General features: G+C 43.2%; 1 protein-coding gene across 10 annotated transcripts in view; it reads right to left on the minus strand.

Annotated features, from left to right (window-relative positions):
* Spats2l (spermatogenesis associated serine rich 2 like) overlaps positions 1–23,858 on the minus strand; it is a 171,755-nt gene that overhangs the window by 59,290 nt on the left and 88,607 nt on the right. For all 10 annotated transcript variants that reach the window (XM_076931890.1, XM_034499102.2, XM_076931889.1 and 7 more), the window contains 3 exons: positions 7,749–7,857; positions 4,519–4,568; positions 1,125–1,371 (listed from right to left, as the gene is read on the minus strand). In XM_076931890.1, the coding sequence (XP_076788005.1) occupies positions 1,125–1,371; positions 4,519–4,568; positions 7,749–7,857 (406 nt within the window). The remainder of the gene's footprint in view (positions 1–1,124; positions 1,372–4,518; positions 4,569–7,748; positions 7,858–23,858) is intronic.

Here is a 23,858-nt window from a genome sequence, read left to right on the forward strand (position 1 = left end):
CCCCTTACAACGTTCTCTGGCCTTCATACTAGCATACGCACCTGCACACACAGGTGTATATATAATACACACACACACACAAATAGACTTCTGAAGTTAATTTACAGCTACAGCATAAACGATTAACCAATACCCCAAAGCATTCCAATACCCAAAAGGAGATAAATTAATCTAGTCCAGGAAAGAACTTCTGCATTCATCATCACTTGTCTTTCCCTTTTCTTAAGCGAAGCATGTCTTTAAACTAGCATTGCCTTGTTACCTGAGATCCTAATATGCACTAGAACTGAGGGACCAGGAGTCGGACAGATATCTGATAGGCAGAGGAGAGGGGAAGGGGCTATAAGGGAGGAGTGTAACTAGGTAAAAGGATGGTGCCTTCAAAGATGACTGGCTCCTTCCTCACCCTCCTAACCTGAGACAAATGCCTGGCATCTTAAAACAAAGGTCTTGCAGTTTTTTCTCCTGCCAGTAGGGTCCCTGTTGAGGGACTGACCCAACAAGTTCAAGGCTGGATTCGGACATGTTTACACAACAGTGATAGGCCAATCAGCCACCCTGCCTTCCTCAAACTGACCAAGGCTAGATTAGGGAGGGAAGACCTTTTAAAAACTTAAACGTCCCTAGCCATCAAGGTGAAGCTGGGCTTCAGTTTCCCAAGCCCCCTCTGCTCCACTGTGTACTTCCTGTAAGTGCTTCCTCACCCCTAAATAAACCTTTATTTTTTGGCTGCTTCTGGCTGATCCGGTTCTGTGGTGTCTGAGAAGTTTCCAGTTGTCACCTGTTAATGCTCAAGATATTTCCTGCGTTTCCATTCTTTAACTGGCATAGAAAATGAACCAGTCAAGAATCCTTGACAATAACAGAACTATGGGGCTGTTGGGGATGCGGGGGGGGGGGGGGGGGGGGGGGGGGGCGGGTATGGATGCTCCAAGTTGGTGCAGACTGGGAGCTTTTCTCTTGAGCCCTTGCTGTACTAGCTCCCGGCTTCAGGACTCAGTGGTATGTACACACTGGCTGCTTAGGTGTTCTCATCCTGTGTATAGCAGCAGCAACAGCCACTGCTTTAACGAGCTCCCTCTGCTGTGTCCATCGCCCTAAGCAAGGGATGCTTAAGAACTGACCTGTGATCCCACGCTGAGCCCTCGGTGGTTCCTCCAGTATTGAGATCTTTTTCTCACGTGGTGTGAGGGCCAGTTTTTCTCTGGCAGAGTCAGGGGATGAGCTGTCCTTTTCACAGCCGTTCATGTGACCATTTTGTACCAGTGGTGTCTGGGGCTGCAGGGGCCCCACCTCTGGCCTCTCCACCTTGTCCTTAGCATCTTTGTTGCCTTGATGCTGCTTGGATTTGCTTCTTTTCCTTTTATTATTCTACAGGGAGAAACAAATGGGAAAACGGTACTGATAAGACAATCACTCTGACTCCTGGGTTTTAATAGAATGGGCGAAAGCACATCTTTATTAAATCCCAGATTAATCTAAATATTATGCTTCTAGAGGAAGTTGTTCAAACTTTTTACCTTGCAGTTGTAGTCAACACGAAGTTTCTTTAATTTGAAAGGAAAAAAAAAAAAAAAAAAACCTACAGGAGCAACAGCTTAAATAGCAGAGAGGTAATTTAAGCAACTTAAGAAAGACTGTAACAGGTCTGAAAGAACTGGTTATACTAAGAAACAGCTCTTGCTTCTTGAAGCAGTTCAGGACCTGGAGGCCAGCTGAACACTCAGGTTCCATTATCTGGGGAGAGAGCCAAGGGGGAAGGCTGACAGGAACAAGGCAGGCAAAAAGAGGTGCATAACTGTTTCCTAAAATATTGCATCCTTCAGGAAAGACAGAATGTAAACAACTAACAGGAAGTCCCTGAAACTCACCAGATGCACTATGTGGTTCCCCTCCTGAGAGTAAACAATACTGCTCAGAGTCTCTCTCAGATCAGCCAAACTGCTAAGTCTTGGAGACAAGCCAGGCAACCTGGCGGAGGCTCAGACCAACTGAGGTATTTGGAAAGGACACTCTCCAGCCTGTTGAGTTGGTTGTGGGCTATGCAGTGAGTTACAGGTTCCCAGCTTTGTGAACTGTCACCCATGCTGGGGTGAGCTTTGGTGATACAGCTGTCTTTATGCCATTTCTGCTTCTGTAAGTAACCTCTCACCCATATTCCTGTAAGTAAACTCAAGGTGGTGCTATCTGTACTTTGCTCTGTTGTGGGATCCCTATCTGGGGTGAGCAGATGTGTGTTGTGTCTCCCCAGGAGAAGCTTCTTACACAAGAAAAGGAAGCACAAGGCAGGGCTAACATGGATCTCTGCAACAGGAGGTTGCAGGAAGTGTTGTCATTGGCCAGCATGTTTAAGGCAGTCAGAGGCTCCAGAATCATTCTGTGGTTATTTAAGCTGGGGCAACAGCTACTACAAGGTAATACCACCTGGACCCAGGACCTCTCAGCTGTTTATTACATACATATACATTGAAATAGCTCCAAACTACATTCATATCAGAGTGTTTTAGAGTGTCACAGAATTTTACTGTAAATGCTTAGTCACTGAGTATATAACAGTAACTAGGAAATGGACAACATGTTTCTAATTTGATAGACCCATTTTTTTAAATGTGTGCATCCTCTCTTTCTCTCTCTCCCCCTTAACCGCTCCCTCCCTCCCTCTCTCCCTCCCTCCCTCTCTCCCTTCCTCCCTCCAACATTAACTATATTACAAAGCATGTGTGGAGGTCAGAGGACAACTTGCAGGGCTGGGTTCTCTCCTTCTACCATGTGGATCCCAGGGAACAAATTCAAGTAGTTAGGCTTGGTAGCAAATGCTTTTACCTGCTGAGTCATCCCGGGAGCCCTTGACTTTGGTTTTATCTACTTGGTATTCAATGCACTTAACCATCAGTGGTACAGAGACCTGACCCATTAGAAAGTGTGTCCCACCTGTGGAACCTGGGCTTGCTGCAGAGCACCGGGGTGGCTTTGTCCTCCAGTACACTCAGAGATGAATTAACACCTAAAGAAACTGCTTTTCCCTCTTTAGCCCTGCCTACTTCCTTTCTTTTCCAAAACATCACAATTATGCCTAGGTTCGTCTGGGTGAGAGATCTGTATTGCTGAGCACAGGTGATAAGGGGCAGTGGACATTACCCCCACCAACATACACTAGCCTGCATCGCTGGCTTTTGGAGTTCCAGCCCAGTGTCCACTGGGTTGGGTCTAGAGACCATCTTTCTACTGAACCCACCAAGGAACTGGGTCTGCAGCTGCTGTCTCTGCTTCTCTCCCCACCCCCATCACAGAAATTTAAAATCCGAAGCACACATTTGAATTTTTTTCCATGTAAAGATAAATACCGCCTTTCAATCACTTGCAAATCATCTTTATCTCACTGGGAAGCCTGGGAAGCTATGATTAAAGCAGAGACTGTCAAAAATGGCGGCAAACAAAAAGGGCAGAATCTCCTAATTCCTCCTATTCTCCATGAAACCCAAAGGGGAAAAGGATGATTCCAGCACTGTCTGCAACCTTGGGGCTGCATGAAAGCAACACTGCTGCTTTGTGTTGGTTCAAAACCTGTTTCATAGGCCTGTGACCTTCCCTTCATGGGCAGGGTAGGCTGGCATCTTATATCCCGTGAGAAGCAAACCAGCAGGCCCTGCGGTGTCAGTGTGGAAAGCAGATGCTGGTGGCTGCAGACACACTATGCCTGTGCCCAGGAGCCCCACCTCCCATGATTACACAGTGCAGTATTGTCATGTGAATGGGAAAGAGGAGAATCTTTCCATTGCCCTCAAGGTGCAGCTCTAGAGCGCTCCAGGAGGACCCCTGCTCTCCAGGAGGATCCCCACTCTCCTGGAGGACCCCTGCTCTCCAGGAGGACCCCTGCTTTCCAGGAGGACCCCTGCTCTCCAGGAGGACCCCTGCTCTCCAGGAGGACCCCGCTTTCCAGGAGGACCCCTGCTCTCCTGGAGGACCCCTGCTCTCCATGGCTTTACAGCATTGTCTCTTTTATTGAAGACTGATTTCAGACTTCAGGGAGAAAGGTCTCTTAAAGCAGCATTGGATAGATTCATTTAGGGAAAGAAAAAAATCTGAAAATATATTTTGGGCTTTTTAAGTATCTTTAAAGCACTCCTTAATTTCTGCCTTTGTGCCATGGGATATGTTTGGATTTCGGGCATATTAGCATCTTCAGTGCTTTGGATTGGGTCACTGGGCTCCTCTTACAAAGTAGCACAACTCTGATGCTCCTTGAGCACGCCTGGTTGATAAACACACATTCTCTCTCTCTCTCTCTCTCTCTCTCTCTCTCTCTCTCTCTCTCTCTCTCTCTCTCTCTCTCTCAAAACAAGGGCCTTAGGAGTGAAAGTAGCTGATAACTGGAGCAAGGCGTAGATTCGGAAGCTTTCTGGGTGTGCATATTAACAAGTTGGAGTGAAGCACAAAATTGGCAGCTTTGTTGAAATGATAACAACCCTGAAGGTTTGACTGAAGATGTTACTAATTCACCGTCACCCTTAATCTTACCTTCTTTTTTCCTGTCATGTTCCATTCTTTAAGAACTTGAATAGCACTGCCTGGATAAAGAGAAAGAATCTTCAACAAATATCCACACAATAAAACGAGCAGAAAATTCATCCGTGCTTGGTAACAAAGTGGGGGGTGAGGGGGTGTGGGTGGGAGGCAGGGCGGACTTCTTCATTTATTTTGATACAGCCTACTTTAATAAAAATGCCAGTTCTGTTTCTTATTTCCAAGATTTTCATTTAATTCACTGCACAATCTTGGTTTTATAAAAATATTAAGCCCTGCTTTGTGAAGCATACTTTTTTTTAAAAATCCTGTTGTCTTAGGGAATATGAGATATGTCTTGAGAATTTTCTGATAGCTTCATTGGCATAGGTAGAATTAAAATTGTTCTGTTTGATATATGAATAAAGTACTACAAGCTACTGAACCTAACATGGGCTTTTCTGTGTTACTAACCATGACAGGCAGAGCTTTCTCTGTGGTCATCCTTGCTCCATTTTGACTCTTACTAACTAGTTGAAGAATGGCAGGGGCTGAGGAGGAGAGAATCTGTTTTCTCCACCCACCATGGAGAGGAAAAGATGTGCTCTTTAAAAGGCTTCTATTTCAAACCAACAGAGTTCATTCAGTGACTGACTGGGTCTCAGGCTCTGCCTGGCCCAGTCACATACATAACCTTGACCTGATGAAGCTAAGAAATGCTTCATCACTTTCAACTACACTCAGTCTCCATGCACTTTAACAAAAGTCTATTTATATTAATTTTCTGGGTGGAATCTCAACTAGTTATTCACAATGAAGAATCAGCCAATCCATAGAAGCAGGAACCTAGTAAGGGGGAGAGTCCTCCACAGTGTAACAATTTTAAGCATCCTCAGATAGATCACTTTACATTAATATAGTATGTATTACAATAACTGTCTACAAGGTACTGGCTAACCAGAGATTAACCTCAGACTGTTTTCTATGATAAATTTCAAATTAGTAGCTCCTGTGGTTAATGTCACTCACAGACCAGCAGGATACTACAGTGTTTAACAGCCGATCACTCCTATCTATCCAGAGTTTCCAATCCGGTGCCCTCCTTGTCTTGTTTGAGTGGCATCTCAAATGAGTGGCGCTCAAAATGACAAGGCTGCGTCCGAAAGTAAAATAGAATTTATACTTTTTAGTAACTGGTTTAGCATTTCTCTAATTTGCCCCAGGAGTTAATGTCTGTCCACAGTTCCCTGGGGTTTGTCATTTCTCCTTGATGACTTACCAGAGTCACTTCTGTAGCTAAGCTGACACTTTCTACATAAAGTTAAACTTCAAAAAACCGTTAAAAGTCGTCTTTTTATCCCAAGGCAAGCTGCTGTGTTGCTGCAACACCCATTAGTCCCAGTTTCATGTTTTGACAGTGACAACTTTACTTGTGATTTGGACAAGAGCGTACACAGACTAATTGTGAAGAAATACTCATATTTACCAAGGATTCTGAAAGCGCTGTTATTACATTTTAATGGTGCCAGACGGGCCTGGGAGGCGTTTTCAGTAAGCCAGTTGAATTAGTGACTTCAGTATGGCCCACCAAATACTTCCAACAAATACTCTTTTTGACTCTTACTGGGTTTTAAGCAACTTTCCCCCATTGGTTTGCAACTCAACCAATGAGGATCCTAAGCAATCAGTGGGCTTTAGTGAGACCCTGTTGTGGACAAGATGAGAACTCCAGGAGCAAGGCCTTCCATTCCGATTCCAACAGCTTTGATGACAGTCCATCACTGCTGCCTCTGTGCACTTAGTCTGGGTCACACTACAACAGAAATCCTTCCTAATGGGAGGTAGTGGTGGGAAGGGGTGGAGAAAGCAGCCTCTAACTGACTCTGAATCTCTGTTCATGCAAATGATGGGGCAAGGGAAACCAGACAGGAGACTCTGTCTCAGAGTTAGGATGTGCATATTCATAGCATTTAAAAAGGGTGTGTGTGGGGAAAATCACAGCTACTGTTTGGTCCTAATGACTAAAGATTACACATCAATATAAGCTTCATAGTGTACATAGTTGGTGAAGTAGGGCAAACAGGGAGAAAGTTTCACATAGGAGATTTGCTTGCACATCTGTATGAATGGGAATCATCTGTTCATTTGGTTAGGATCCTGAGCTTCGATGGCTGGTACAGAATGTGAGCACAGTGCTTGGGTTCTGGATCTTGCCCTGAACTGCTTAATTATACTTGTGAAACTCAAAGAGGGTTATTCCACTCCTCACAAATCAAGGAAACCACACTGTCCCTGACACAGTGTGAAGAAGGTACAGCTGAGACACCTGCTGAAGGTCTTCTCCAGACCCTGTTCGTCAGGCTGTGTTTAGCTAGTCCATTATTTACAGAATAGAAAAAAAGATGCTGGGAAACAGGGCATTTAATAAGCACGACAAGAAAATCTTTATTCAAGACAAAATATTAAGGAAATCCCTCCACAATTTACAGAAAAGATACCCAAACCTGTAAATAAGTGCAGGATCCACACTTTTTCAGCTCTGAGATTCTATACTACCGCTGGCAAGCACTTCCTAAAAAACGGATTTTTTTTTCCCCCTAAGAGACCAAAATCAATTAAGAGGCAGATGAACTGGTTGTGTGATTAACTGAGTGATATAGCTGTCAGGAATTCAGTTCACTTAGACTGTCTAAGCATGGAATTTCAGAACCACAGCCACGACACTAGGCTGACTTGAAATGGTGAGGTCTTCCAGGTCAGCAATGAAGAGTACTGTCCTCTACTCACAAGGACAGCATCGAATAAAAGACATGCTTAACAAACTGAGATAATTGGCACAGATCTGGCAGCTTCATAATTAGTGTCCTCTCTAAAGTCCTCACAGTCTCTTCCTTTAAACGAGTGGAGAAGCTTTTCTTTATTCTGCCCTTAAAACGCATCCATGTTCTTTTGAAGTCTGTTGTGCTTTTTGGTTTCTTTATTTGTTTTCTTCCTTGACATACCTTTTCACTATGTAGTCCTAGCTGGCCTAGAACACAGGGTCTCACTATGTATTCCTACCTGGTCTGGAACTTATCATATAAACCAGGCTGTCCTTGAATGTATTATGTTTTTTTTTTTTTTTTTTTTTTTTTTTTTATGGGAAGTGTTATAAACTAGTGTTCATTTTATTTAAGGAAAACAATACAGGCTATTGGATTTAATTAGTTCCAACATTTCAGTTTCAGTCGGGCATGTATACATACCATCCACAAAGGCTTGAACAGCTTTATCCACATTAAAATCAAACTGTTGGAGCACCAGGACAATTTCATTATTGCTTTTGTTCGGAACAACTGATCTAACTGCATAGATCTAGAAGAAAAGCAAAAGAAAAACAGAACGGTAAACGCCCCGAGTACTGTTCCCCTACAGATCCCCCACTATATAGAGCAGAATTGTAGCGTAGAAAGGCCCAGGAAAGCTAACCCATTTGTCTTCTTGTCAACAAACATACTCCAGGCCTTTTAGAGAAGTGAGCGTTTGTGCTGGTGATCACCTGGATGCCTACTTTATTTGTGTACACACCTCTACAGAGGTCTCCTTGTGAGCCTGCAGAAACAACTACGCAAAGCCAGCTCTGATTTGGCAACCAACCCTCCTTGAGGCTCAGATACATACAAGATGTGTTCTCTGTGAGGACACAGAATCTTTTTCTGTCTTAGGCTTCCTTTCCACTCGCTCAGGGGTATCTTTAGAAAACATACAGAAATAGCTTCATTCCTCAGTTCTCTCCCCGGGCACAGAGGAGGCAGTTATATGAGGGTCACAGACATGTACTGTGAAACTCCATCCCTGTTTATAAAGACAGGAGACTTCGATCTGCATCTGTGAGATGATAATTCCAGCTATATTACAGAACATGATCTCAAACAGCCTTCTGAAAAATAACCACTAAACAGAGGAAAGGTAAACACATGTGTCAGCCAAGGATTCTGATGCTTGCAAGCAAGTGTTCACGTCTCCATGACGTAGAGGACCTCCCCCATTAAATGTAGCATAGATTCTTTTTGGTTGCCTGCTAGAATTAATTGACCTTTATCTCAAAGGACTTGTGATTATTACAGACTGTTCTACGCACTTCAGCATAGCCTATCTTACTCCTATCTTATGAGAAGGATTTCTGTACTAAGGAACGCAAGCACAGTGCAGAGACAGTAGGAAGCGCTCATTAGAGAACAGGACAATCTATACACGAGCCGCTCAGAGTTAAGTCAGGACCAGTGGGTTTTAGAGTTAAATGGAATTTGTTATAATTGGATTCATGGGGTATGGATTATAGACGCATGGTATGTGTAAAATGACACTATTGACCAGACATTTAACTGTGCAGTACAGACTAATTTTTGATGATGTAAGAAAATAGGCTGCCTGTTCCACACAGATCTGTATATAGCGGTATTTAGGTTATAATGAGAAAATTGCATAGGCTGTAGGCATAGGAGTTGTAGAGATGTTGACATTATTGACCAGGAGATTGGTTTCAAATCCTGACATTTAAAAATGCTAAATATTTGGGCTTTATGGAGATTCTAATAGAATATGTGCTTGTATATGTCAGTCAATACTCCTTTGGGTGTTTTACTATTCTCGTATTTTATGGTTCTTAGTTTCTCTAGACTTCATTAGAAAAACTGACTTAAAAAAAAAACAAACCTAAGTTCTTCACTGCTTTGCTGCCCCTCTTTAAAACTCCAGCTCAGTGAAAACTATTTATTTATTTTAGATAGAGTCTCATTGTATGACCTCAAACTCTCCGGTCTCTGCCTCCCCAGTGGCAGACATGTGTTACTAAACTGACATTGTAAATACTCTTTTTAAGTACTCTCATTGCAGGAGTCCTCAATCTGTGGGGAGCAACCCCTTTGGGGCTGCATATCAGATATCCTGCATATCAGATATTTACATTATGATTCATAACAGTAGCAAAATTACAGTTGTAAAGCAGCAAGGAGATAATTTTATGGTTGGGGCTCACCACTGGGAACTGTATTAAAGGGTTGCAGCATTAGGAAGGTTGAGAACCATTGACTTACTGTGTGGCAAGGCACCAAAAGTTCCTGAAACATGAAGGTCATAGGGGGTGTAGACAATGCTCAAATGACCACAGGGAGTGAGGAGATTTGGATGGAAAGGGGAAGGGGAGAGGGAAGGGCAAGCATTCTGGGCAAGAGCAGGACTCCACAGTGAGGATGAAGGACAGTAGAGGATGAGGCTGTTGGAGCACATCAGAGTTCAGACTTAACAGGACCAGACTAGGCAGGGCCTGTACGGCTATGTAAATGATGTCGGTCTTGTGAGCATCCCTTGGTTGTCTGTTGAGTCCTCTTCTCTTATCTATTTATCGTGTTTCAAAGATGGGCATTCTTTCTCATTGAACATTAAAATGTTTTTAAAAGAAGCTAAGATGGGGTCAAGGATAGCACTCCGTGGGTAGAGCACTTGCCTGGCATGTATAAATTGCTATATCTAGATGATAGAAATGCAAAGAAACAAAAACATAAGCCAGCCCAGGAAAGTCATCAACAGTAATAATACATAACGTTTGCCTTGTACCTAGTAGTGCATTGGAGTTACAGATACTACACTCCTAATACCTTTTAAATAAATACAGTTTTTGCAGTTCAAGCTACTACAGTTTGTTCATATGTAAAATTTCATAATAATGACCACCATCATCACCTCATCAAGCATGCCTTTCTGAATAATAAAATGCTGAGTTATTAATTATTTTACGTACATTATTGTAACACTAGACCAAAGTTTTCTAGCCACCTACACACAGCTGTGTGACTAGCAAAGACCAGAATCATAAAATCAACATAAAAATAATTGCTCCCTTGCTTCTAGACTCTCCTCTGCAAAACATGTTTTATTATGTTAAGGCAAAAACAATGTCAGCCATTGCTCAATAGACACCTTCTCTGCAGATGCCTGCATTACTCTTCCTATCCTTGTAAAACCAAAAACAAAGGCCGCCTAAGCATGGCCAGCTATGTGCAGACAGACAGTATTGTGTTGTCACTGGTGAGTGTGTATGTGTGCGCATGTGCGTGTGGTGAGTGCATGCCCATAAGCAGGTGAGCGAGCGTGCATGCATACATGTGAAGGCCAAAGGTCAACATCTGGTGTCTTCTGCAAGGGCTCTCTACCTTATATTTTGAGACCGACTCTCTAAAACAATCTGGAGCTAAAACCTAGTGAGCTTCAGGAATCTGCTTGTCTTTTCCTCCTCAGTCCTGGAATTACAGATGTACATCATCACAATGACTAACTTAATGTGGGTGTTGGGGATCAAATTGAGGTCCTCATGCAAGCATTTTTCCAACAGAACTATATCGCCAGACCTTCCTTATTTTATATATCTTAGTTCAGAATGTTTTTCTAGAAAATCAATACTGAGTTCCGATATCAAATCTATGAGAAGTAGTACCCACTTGTTGGGTTGGCCCTTAATTAGAAGAGGTATTCCAAGCTTTACAGAAATGAGCAGATGAGGTGGGGGGATCCTATCTGTTCATGGCCATTCGTCAGTAATGCTGAGCTTCGGGCTAACTTCTATTTGGTCTGGTCACTGGTCTCTGGCAACGTCAAGAGAGTGGCACAATTCATAAATCCATGGCATCATTTCTGTATGGAAACGATTTCATGGAGGATGGCGAGATCATAGGCGCCTGTGTACAAATAGACAGGCAGGAACCAGCCAGTTGCTATTTACAATTCACAGACTCTAAGGGTCTGAGCACTTAAGTCTAAGAAAGACCTCATTTGCAAGTGGCAGCAAACACAGGACATGGATGGGGAAAGCAGTGTTGCTTGCCTGGCGCTGCCTGTGGAAATGCAGTTTCTGAGAGCTCTGGGATCGGCTCCATCCATGCATGACTAATGGTAGTTTGCATATGGAGAATTCATAAAATTCACGCAGGCAGTGGCTGAGCTGTAGAGGCCGTTTCTGGTGCTGCTTCCCACACACAGCCACTCGCTAAGGCCCCAGGCCCTTCCGCAGCTTTAGAACGAAGCTAGAAGCTGCTGCCCTTGACAGCAATCCTAAGGGGCTCCCCTGCCAAACTAACAAAGTGGTCCATTCGTGCCCACCAGGCAGCCACTCAGCCTGCTGGGTGACAGTCAAGACGGCCAGTTAGCGCTTCATTTAGCAACTGCTTTAGCCTTCCAATATCAAGCTCATCCGTTTTGCGTCTACTAATTTATGTCTGGTTTGGCAAATTCAATTTGCTATTTAGAAAGGGGTTGTTGTGATGTTACCTTTGGAGTATTTTTCATCTGGATTCCCTCTTTTCTCGGGGGCGTTCCTATCTGGCCCTGCAGGCTCTGGCATATTCTGCACCAGGCCCCACCCTATTGGCTATTAACCAAGTAATGAGATGCAGTTCAGTTCATAGCTGAGGCGTCTCTGGTTGAAGGGCTATTAACAGATTTCCTGGTCGCATTATTGAGCCTGCCTCTGATTGGCTCCTTAGGCTTTCTTCTTGGCTTACCAGTGAGCCTTAAACCATGCTGGAGTTTCAAAAGCCATCCAGAGAAGACTTTTCAACCTACTTACACTGCTGTATGTTCAGCCAAGACCTAGCATTCTCAACAGACACAAAATAACCACTTCTAGTCTCTCCCTTGGAAATTTACTCTGATGCTGCCATTTTTCCAAAAATACAGTTCTTCCCTGGTCCCCTGGGAGATGCATTCCAGGATCCCAAGATACCAAAACCCATAGGAGCCCAAGTTCCTAACAAAACATGGGTACGCATGTAACCCATGAAAATTCTCTAGGTACTTTAAATATGTATTTTAAAACTCCCCAAATGTTAACACCATGAAAATAGTTATACTGCATTGTTCAGGAAATAATGACAGGACAAAATTTTATATATGTTCAGTTTCGTTCCAAAATATTCCTGATCTGTGGTGACCTGAACTCATGGGTTCAGAACACGTGGAGATGGGTGATAGCCATAGAATCGTGGCTGTCTTATTCCCTTATTGAGGAACTAGCAATGAAGTACAATTTGTATACTCTGGTATCCAAGGCCATAGGGCACCAGGGCACCGGCCTGCTTTTCTAAGTGACTTTGTTTCTCTACCCAGCACAGACAAGTGCCTCATACCTAGTTTTGACTCCTCACCGTGCACCTTCATCAGGGCTCCTCCCCACTCTCAGATTCCAGCTGAAAGGCCAAGTATGTGTGAAGTCCTTCTTAATCCTTCCCACCAGAAGCATTCCTGATTCAACTTCAGAGCCCTTCCTCAATAGGTGTCTTTAAATACTGGAGCACCTCCTTTAGTTCCTGCAGATCGGTGTGCACACTGTGTTGACTAGACTGCAAGCAGTCTGAGAGTGGAATCCTCCTCTGCCATTTCTGTATGGTTACCATGGCTACTCTGGAGTGACTGGCATTGTGTGTGCGGTAGGTATTTAACCGCTTATTTAGTGAATCATCCTGTAGCCACATCCAGCTTCTGCTTGGAGCCAAACGAATACTCCACCAGCGTGCTTGTACCAACCCACCCACTCGCATCTCCTATTGCGTCTACCATCCACAGTAACGCAGTGGGTCCCAACGGACTGACTGTGCCCCAAGTGTTATACAGGCAGAGAGAACATACACATGTTCTTTACATTCCATCAGAGACTGGAAGAATACTTGTGTAGTTCTAAAATTCTTACAATTCTACAGCTATATAATCAGGAACAGTGGCATTTTTTTGGAGTTTGGGGACTATGAATTCAGCAAGTGTACGGTATGCCTATCTATCTTTCCAGAGTCAGCTTAGAAGACAGACATCGGCTGAGTCTGCTCTGAGTGATAGGTACTGAGGATACAAGAAAGAGCCAGCTATAGTTCTGTCCCAAGGAGGTGCAGTGTAGCAGCTGAGCCGGGGACTCTATAATGAGAGTCAGTGCTGGGTTCTTTGTATGAACAAGGTAAGGTGGCACTACAGAAGAGCAAGTGTGCCTGCCCAAAGACAGGAGGGTGCTTTCTAGATGGAGAGCTGTCATGGAAAGAGCACTGGAGTTAACAGAGCTATGCTCTAATCTTGGCTCTGGCATGTGACCTTGGTCAACTGCTCAGATCTTTGAAACTTGGTTCATAAAAAGAGGCTATTATCTGCCAGAGCCTGTAAAAATGGGAAGAACTGATGCGTGTAAAGTGTCTGCTAGAGAGTCTGACATATATTAGCTGCTCAATAAGTCTGAAACAGAAAAGAGTGAGTATTCTCAATAGGCCATGAAGGTATGGCTTTGAAACTGTAAGAACACGTAGCTTACGAGCAGGTCAAGGCTTCTTTTGGAAAGACTGCCCTATAACTAGCTGTTTAGAGAACTTTCTTCCTTCACAGACTCAGGCACAGGGCACCTAATACCTTCCCTTAAGTTCTGTCTTCATTCCACCCATTTTTAATGTGGCCAACATGCGTTTTCCTCTTACTTTCATTTAATCACTTGCTAAAAGTCTAGTCCAGAAACTGGGTGTCCAGACAGAGCAGGAACAGTGCAGGCAGAGGCAGAGCTGCGGAAGAGATGTGCAAACAGACAGGTGAGACGGACAGACAGAGGTGCCCCGTGACTCCCTACAATGCCAAAGAACCAATGAGTCCATCATAAGTTAAGAACAGTGTAAGGCAACAGTGCATTTGGAGTGCAGGAATGACGTAGCTGGTGCGCGCTTGCTGGGCAAGCATGAGGAGCAAATTCTGGCTCACCAGCTCCTCCAAGTAAAAAAGTTGAGTGGCTGTGGTACCTGCTCGAAAGCCATGAGAAAGTGAGGACAGGAAGATCCCTGGAAATTGCTGGTCAGGTGGTATAGCCAATCAGTGAGCTCCAAGTTCAGTCAAAGACTGTCTCAAAGATAAGGTAAGGAGTGATAAAGATAAGGTAAGGAGTGATTGAGGAAGATACCTGACATTGACCTCTAACCTCCACAGGCACCTGCACACTTGTGCATACACATGCAACACACATGTTCACACACATGAACTCAAGCACACACAAAATAAACCATAAATGCATCTGGTATACTTACCCTATAGAATGTTATAGCTTAGGCTGGTCTGCTTTGCATGAGATCAGAACACTTGCAGTAGCCTATATTTGGGCACTGCCATTCAACCAATGCATGTTCTGAGGTAAAGTGCTGAGTATCTTAACTTATTAGTACTGTGCTGAAAGTGCAAACGAGAACAGTTGGAAGGGTGTTGCTTTTGCGCCAGCGTGAGGGTAGAAATTGTAAGTCGAACCACGGTGAGTCAGGACTGATCATCTGTAATTGTACCTCATGGTAAATGAGTCTGCTCAGCAAGCAATCAGAGTATTCACAATGAACCACGATGGTCAGGAAGCTGCCGTCTTGAAAGGCCAGAATGCAGCAATCAGACTCTTAAGGATTATTCCGAATGGGAGAGAGGCAAGAGTGGAAATTGATGGGACCAGCCTCCTAGAAAGCTGCCCCCTTACTGTTTCCTTAACTTCCCAAGTCACGTGACACCCTGCCAGACCTGTGTAATAACCTCTTTTTATTTGCACTAGTTTGAGAAGGTTTCATTTTCTTGAGCAAGTAGCAAGTGCCTAAAGGCTGTATTAGCAAATGGAGCTGGAAATAAAAACAACACGGTCAAATAGCTCATCTAATTGGCAAAGGAGGAAAGAAACTGGAAGATTTTTAAGGACAAATGCACTCAGAATGTAAAGTGAGAGACCGGGAGACGAGAAGCCACAAGTCTTGCCTACACACTGTCACTAGCTCTTACACAAGCTCCCCAATTACTTGCGTGACTGTATCTGATGGAGAGTGAGTTGCTCAGGGCAAACCTTATATCCACAGCATCTTAAACACTGGGGGGCACTCGGGAGATGGAGGCAGTATCTGGTGAGTGACTGCAGGAACAGAGTAGGGAACCAAGTGACATAGTCATTGAGACATTCTGGGTCTTTACTCCATTCTTTCAGTGCATGTCTACAGTTCAGCAGAAAGAACCCTGCAGTATGAAAAAGCTTAACAGATTCAAGCCACAGATGTGTGGAGTGCCTCCTAGGTCCCAGGCACAGCAGATGGCTGCTTCCAGCCCTGAGGAACTTTACACACTTAAAGATGAGCACTCTCCTATCCTCTACAATAAGGGCAGCAATCCAACACCCAGTGACCTCCTCTTTGCACCAACAGGAACCAGTTATTTATGTGTTTGCCATTCCTGCAGTGCTAAAAGGGCTTTATAATCAGCTTTGGTCACATTTCTCAAATGCTCAGCCTTTCAGAGATGCCTGAAAAGCATCTCCTCCGTGTATTCTGTGTGTGTATTGCTTCACTTGTTGGACCAGTGGTATTATCTACACACTAATGAAGGCAGTTCTGTGAATCTTCTTGGGGGAAAGGAAATACTCTTTGCAGGCTGGTACCTTTGCATCCAGGATAATTCCGTAATTTAATTGCTTTTTTCAATATCTACTTCCTGCCAGCAAAACAATATGTATGAAGTGTTGTCATGTTCTACTCGGCTGACTTTTTGGGAATTAACACCACCGGCACAAATCAAAATTAACTTTTTGGGGCAAGCAGAACAGGATTAGAAAGAAAAATGAAGCTTTGAAGATGGGGAAAACGCCGTGCTGGTGGAGTCGGAGGAAACCTGAAGTGAGGACCTTGGCAACACACTCTGTATGTCTTCTGAAACTTATCACAGTTATCTGGGATCTGCTCAGAATCAAGATGCAGTTCTGGAGGCTTGGGACACTTGAGAGAAGGGAGGTTTAACTGTTTTTAAGGTTCTGCTTGATCATAGGATGTGGCAGGCAGGAGTGGTTTTCCCCATAGTCTTTTCCCCAGAACTTGTGAAGACACTGAACGTCATGGAGAACTCAGTTTGCAGATGGGGTAGAGGTTGTTAACTCGCTAACTCTGAAGGACTGAGATCATCCTAGCTTATCTCTGTGGGGCCCAGCACAATGACAACAATCTGTAGATGTGTGAGGAGAAAGAGGGTGAGTGACAGCCATGCAATGTGAGACTCAACCAGCCACTGCGGGGCTTGAGGGGAGGACAAGAGAGGAAAAGGCAAGAAAAGCCATTCTCTCCACCAGCCCCGGAAAGGAAAGTGACTGTGTACTTAAACACCTTGGGTTGAGGCCCCCATCACACTCTGACCTCCAGACCTCCAAGACAGTTCACCCACACTGCCTTAAGCTCTGAAGCTGGGGGTGACGATGATGACAGCTGCAGTTAAGGGGGTGCAGTAGACCCTTCTTTGAGGAACAAGAGGTCCTCCACTGCATTCTTTCTCCCATACCACCAACCAGCCTCTTACAACATGACAACAAGCTATCTTCCAGCGGGTACCTTTCTCAGTGCATGTCTTGGGGAGTCCTAGTTACTCATAAACTGAAGCTACACTTCACAGGGAAAAGTAGAGGAGGCCCCGAAAACAACACAAAGGAACAAATGACAGCCACTTTGGGGTGTCCTGATAGTAACCCTCCAATCTTATCCGTTTGCTCCCCTCTCTCTCACTAACCTAGACTGGTTCCTTCTTCTCACCAAGTCTGCAAAACCCTCCTAATTGTATTTTTGGCTTGGTTCTCCCTCTCTCCAATCCATCTTAAAACAATCAGTGCACAATTTATTGCCCAAAGGGCTTGAGCATGGTCACTGATGGAGGAAAGAGCCAGCAGTGAGAGGGGATTTAGAGAAAGGAAAGAAAGGAGATAAATTATGATGCAAGATTTCCTGAGGGAATGAGAAAATGGCGTGAAGCTGTGGAGGGGCTGGAGACATCTCAGTCTAAGTACTTCCTGGGCAAGCATAAAGACCTAAGTTTGATACCTAGCACACACACATAAAAAGGCAGGCATGGTGGTGCATTCTTGAAATCCCAGTCCTGGGGAAGTGGACTGCTAAGGCTCAGTGGCCAGCAAGCCAACCCGGTTGAACTAGTGAGTCTCAGGACTAAGTGTGTGTATGAGAGAGACCCTGCCTCAAAACAAAATGTGGATATCTTCTGAGGAACAACACCCAAAGTTGTACCTGCACACGTGCATATGTGCATGATCCTTCACATGTCCACATGCTTGCTGCACATACACTCAGACATAGACACACACACATACATACACATGTACACACACACACACACACACACACACACACACACACACACACCATGGTGGGGTGAGATAGACATCCAGGTAGAAAAATATTCTTTGAAAAGAAAGGAAGTCCCCTTTCTATTCCTTAGAGTTCTGAGAAGGAAGAGGAGAAACAGAGAACGGAGATACGATAAAAATTCGAGTGGGTGAAGAGGAACGTTTATGGAAACCATTCATCTGAGCCTCGACACTTAAAAAATAGAGAGTGGTTTAGAGCTGCCTGCATGGGAACCTAAGAGGAAGTGGCCGTAATGAATAAAGAATGCTGACCAGGCCTGAAGGCCCATGAACGATGAACAGCACAGATCTGTCACAGAGCCAGCTGGCATGGCCATTCCCACAGATCCTTAGCAAGCTAGAAGCAGAGGCAGAGGAGAGGAATGATTCACGTTTACAAACTGTAAAATTACAGTGTGTGTGTGTGTGTGTGTGGGGGGGGGGGTCCTGAGGCTCAGGCACATGGGTTTTGGGTATCTCTGAAGTGGCTCATAAGGCATCCAAGAAGATGGATTAGGATACTAGAGAGAAATGAAGGGACCCCATATCCTGCTGAGATTAAGAACAAATGAAAAAGACAAGAGAAGCTGGTAAAGCTTTCCCACCCCTTATACTTGGTGCTGCCTTCTGGTACATGAGTAGGTAATCTCTTTTCTACAGGCCAGCCCTGCACTTATTTCAAAGAACTGAAGCACCCCTTAGAAATCTATCGCTATGGAGTGAATGTGATCTACAGTCTTTCATAAGCTGCGCTCTCCCAGCTCTTGCCATCTGGTCAAGCTCTCCTGAGTGTTTCCTTGGGAAAAGTGTTTTGTAAATAGACACTCTGCTCCAGTAGGGGAGGGCACTCAAAGAAGAGAGCCATGCACCTGCACCTGTCTTGATGGGCCCTACTTAATCATTCAAGTTGTCAAAACCAACACCGATGCTTCAGGAGACACACTAATTGCCAGTCTCCGTGGGGCTTGTTTGGTATTAGCTCTCCTTACGTTGTTCTCAAGACAAGTGCTGCAGCCCCAGGCTTGTGAAGAGATGGTAACACTCGGCCAGGGATTTTACATCCATCCTGGTTAAATTTCAATATGTAAGTTCTGACTCAGTGCTCCAGCCAGCTGTTAACTTTTGGAACCTAGCGGGGTTTTTTTTTTTTGTCACTACAAACAAGGAACATGTTAGCCGTTCCTTCCAATTTGGTATCTAAACAAACAAACGAACCAAAAACTAAAAACATAAACAATAAAATAACCCCCCAAACCCAGTTGCTGCCTTCTGCTAGAGAAGATTTATTGATTTAAACTTTGTGTAGGCCGGAGCCAAATTGTTGATTTGAATTCTTATGAGCTTGAGTCAAATACCGAAGCCAAGGTATTACCACAAAGAGAATGTCATCGGAGCGGAGTGTAATCTTTTAATTCATGTTCCATTGTGTATTTATTCTCCAACTCAGTCACAGTGAACAGACTCTAAAGTTGGACCATAGGCAGGAAAGGCACACTTCCTGACCTGCTGAGGAAATTTATAGTCTAGAAAGACAGACGTTTGATGGATTTAGTAAAGGGGTGAAGATATTTTGTTGTGTGAGAACTAGAGACACACTGAGGACTGAAATTGGTTTACAGGAAGAATGAAGAGAAAGAGATGCAGAGTTCCGGGAGGAATGAGGCAGGACGTAGAGAGTGTGCTCAAAGATGGTCCAGGTTCCTTAGAGCATCAGGTGTTAAAAAAAAAAAAAAAAAAAAAAGCATGGAATTTCAGAACAGAGGCATGGAGTCAAAGTGTTCCCATGTCTGATAACTCTGAGCTTGATTCTCTGGCAAAGCCAATGAAGATTTGCCTAGGGAGGACTATGATATTTGTTCATTTGAGGCCATTTAATCTTTTGTATGAACTCTAGGAGATCAAATGGATGCCAGTTAAGATTCTAATATGGTAGCCCGGGCAAGAAAACAGACCAATATAAGCAGGGTAGAGAATGACTCACAGGTTACTTGTGAAGAAGCAACTGGTCTCTTTTTAGATACAAGGAAGGAGAAGGAGGAAACAATCGTACCACGAACGGCTTGGCACTGAATTTTCCACCATGGCTCTGATGAGTATCCTGAAGTGAGAATCATGAATCTGAGGTCTAATGGAAGTTACAGATCATGTTTGGCCCCATGCCTTTGTCTCTGAAATTTCATCCCTTTAAACACTTGATGCTCCAAGGAGCCTGGGCCTGCTATCCTTTGAGCACACGTCTTGTGTCTTGCCTTGTTTCTCCTGGGACGCTCCATTTCCTCCCTTCCATCTCCTTTTAAAGTAATTTCAGTCCTCAGTGTTTCTTTGGTTTCCAGACAACAAGACATTTTTATTTTCTTTAGTGAGGGAGAGGGAGCAGGAAAAAGGGACAGAGTGGCACAGGAGAGAGTTCTTAATGACAACCAGTCACCTCTCAAATCATTTAGAATATACCACGATTCTTCCATACCTCTCCACTATTTATGCAAGATCATTATTTCAACAATATGGCTTTTGTAAAGTAAAACTGCTCAAGAGGGAATGTGATCTCTTTTTCCCCCTCTCTGATAAGAATGTCAAACAGCCAAACCTGGCCTCAAATTCACTATGTAGTGGAGGATGACTTGAGTTTCTGATCCTCCTGTCTCCACGCCCCCAAGGGCTCAGATTACAGTTACATATGCCTACATTATGTAGTTCTGGGGACTGGACACACTGTCTACTAACTGAGCTATATGTCCAGCTCAGGTGAGCCCTCTCTTGAAAAAGGCATTATAGTTACCTACTGGTATGTGCCTGCTGAGAAGAACTTGTCTGGAACTTTCACTATCTCTGTGGAGACGGGTTTGGGAGGAGTCTGATGGATGAGTGTGTTGTGGGTCACTCTGCTGAAAGACAGTGGCAGAGAGACCACGAGCTAGGTAGTGGTCTCTTCATATAACATGGAGAGCATCCCATGGGGTCTCGATGGGCTCCACTCGTCCTCACCACAGCACGGTGCCCTTAGGATAGACTGTTTATAGGACAACCCAGTGCTCCACGCAATATCCCAACTGTGAAGTAAGGGGCAGAATGACCTCGTTTTGGAAGAAACTTGCTTCTTAACTACACTAGTCAGCCTACCACAGGAGCCTATTTCCTTTTAAGATTCTAACTCTTAATATGGGGGATAATTTTTGTAGTCATCATTTCTGAATACAATCTGCCTGAAAGGGCATAGACAACAAAAGCAAGAGGCCATATATATGATGGTTGCTAATGGCAACAGTCCCTCTAATTTACATTGAATAACACAATAAAGAATCAAACATATATATTCAGTGTATGCCTGAGTTATTTTATTTTTAATCACTATGTTTGATTCTTCCTCTAATTTCCCCAGAATTACCAGTTAGACTTGCAGATAATTTTAAAGTAGGTGAGCCCCTTGGTCCACCAGAAGTTATTTCCACCCAGCTGGTCACACCTACACAGTATTATGGTTTAGGTAAATATTCTGTCTGGCTAGTATCTCTGATGAATTCTATAGTTAGACTTATTACTGAAGAAAAAAAGGCAATGTTATATCCATAGGCTATTTTGGTTTGGGTACCTTAATCACAGCAGAAAAGCAAGATTTTTTTAATTTATCTCCTTTCTAAAGAACATTCAGTGAATTCTTTCCTCATTTTCTTTGTAGTGTAAAGTTTCCACTTGGGGAAAATGGTAATTAGTTACATTCACTCTAAATGTAGTTTTTCTTTTTTTTTCTTTTTCTTTTCTTTTTTTTTTTTTTTTTTTGCTCATTCACAGAACTTCCCAGATAAAAGTATTATAAAAAGGGTACAAGTCACTTAGAACCCTTTAATCAATACTAGGAAAAAAAGCTAATTGCCCTTTGGTCAATACCAGCATGTTAACTTAATCTCTAAAGTATATTAGCTTTGGATATTTCTTCACCATGGTGTGGAGGAAACAGACCATAAAACTCCATGGAAACCAGGAATATACTTTCTCTTTTATTTACAAGGGTGGACCAATTTATAAAAGGCACACTGTTCTAAATACCAGTTAAAGTGATTATTTAACTGACCAGATTTTATTTTTTCCTACAATTTTCAGTTTGTTTGGTTTTCCTCTAAAGACCAGTAAAAAATGTTTTAAAAAAGTAAAAAAGAAAAAAAAAGTGAAAGAAAAAGTAAAGAGAAAGGTAAAACAACTTTATACATTTTTCCTTCAATAGGTCAACTTGAGCCGGAAGTATTTAAAGAAAACAGAAAATGTCTCCATTAATGGCCGAGGAGTACAATCACAGAGGATTTACTCACAGTGAAACATATGTAGTTGTAATAGAAAGAAGATGCTGAACTGGAGAGCAGCATGGCAACATGGGTCAGCATGAGCTGGTCACAGAACCAATGTTGCCCACTCTACTTACATGGAATAGTAACAAAACCAAACTCATAAAAGTAGAGGATAATCTGGTGGTTTCCAGGGTCTGTGAAGGCAGGGAATAGGTAGTGACAAAGATAACATTTATTTATATGTGACAGGTAAATCTTAGAGACCTGTGGTTGACACTGTATGCATTTATGATTACATGAGGGAAAATGGTGTGTTAAGTGTTTTACAATTAAAAAACCTATTGCTATATAATTGATCATCAATCATCATTTCAATGACTTTTACTGATAATTATCTTTAAAGACTGAGAAGCAGAGTTCTGAAGAGTTCTAAAGACAGAGGCATGAGAAATCTGGGTTACAAATGAACGATAGATGGTTTTATGAAATCCCCGCATTTTACAAGAAATGAGAGTTTGTGCACTCTGTTCTATATAGAGGAGCTATTCTGGAGACTGAGGCAAGTGCTTACTCTGTGTTCTGGTGCTCTGCCTTTGTCTTCTATAAGGCCTGACACCCCAGGTTTATCTACTGGAGTCAGGGCTCTAGTAGCCCTTAAAGGGTAGTGAATTACCTCATGTGGTGAAAGAAGATAGAAAACCAACATGGCCGACATAATGGAAAAGGACTGGAATTTTCAGTGGAAGGAATGATCTCCTTTTACCTTGAATGTGGTTAGAAGCAGAGTCAGAGGAGAACATTGCTGAACGATTGCTTACTCTCAAAGTTGAAGACCTTCAATATGCATGTTTACATTTGCGGACACATGTGAGGAGGTCAGGGGACAGTCTTAGTCACTGTTCCTCAGGTGTTATCTACATTTTTGAGACAGGATACTTTGTTGGCCTGGAGTTTGACAAACAGGCTGGGCTGTCTGGTCACTGAGCCAGAGGGATCTGCCTGCCCTTGCCTCTCCAGAAACAGGACAGAAGCACACACCCCCATGCTTGGCTTTTACAATGCTTTCTGGGGACTGAATTCAGGTCCTTTCTCTGCATCAACTGCTCTATCTCACCAGCCGCTTAGAGCCTGTATTTTAATTTACTAATTATTTCAGAACAGTGGTTTTCAAACTTTTTATTCATTGTTCCAGGAAAAAACCTCATGCTTTAATTATATTATAAAATTCCAAAATATGTATCTCAATTTTCTTTTTATAGTTTTTTTAAAAATGTAATTGAGTGCTGTTGTAGGAGGCAGAGTTGATTGACAGCAGAGCCATGTTGGGCTGACCCCATGCATTGCGCCTCCAGATGTTGTCAGTCCATACTGAGGGGACACCTACACTGTGAGGGACATAAAATCCTCCAATTGGCAACTTTGAAATGTGCCCCTTCCCCCACTGGCCTGATGAAACTTTCTTAACCATTGCATTACAAGTTGGAGATTTTTTTCTTTTTCTCCCTCCTTTCAAAGATATCATGACATCTGAAGCATGACATGTGCTTAATGGCATTTGCATATTCCCACATTTACCATTTAAAAGCACTACCCTCCACCTCCAGCCCATGGAGGCCATCCTCCTGTCTTCCTAGGACTTGTCTTTACTCATAGTTACATACAATTACCACGAAAGAATCTTGACTAAATTATTAAACCAAATTTTGATTAACTGATACCAGGAGTGGGCTCAAATCTGTAGCATTACTGTTACATAAAGTATGAAGTACACAAGCAAGATAAAAATAGTCAATATTACTGTTGATCAGGAGATTGTGATCAACTTGTGGAGAAATAGCTTACTAAGAAAAAGTGGCTTTAGTAATAGTGTTCACGAGTTTAATGCTAAG

This window comes from Arvicanthis niloticus, chromosome 3 (genome assembly GCF_011762505.2).
Source record: "Arvicanthis niloticus isolate mArvNil1 chromosome 3, mArvNil1.pat.X, whole genome shotgun sequence".
Classification (NCBI taxonomy): Eukaryota; Metazoa; Chordata; class Mammalia; order Rodentia; family Muridae; genus Arvicanthis; species Arvicanthis niloticus.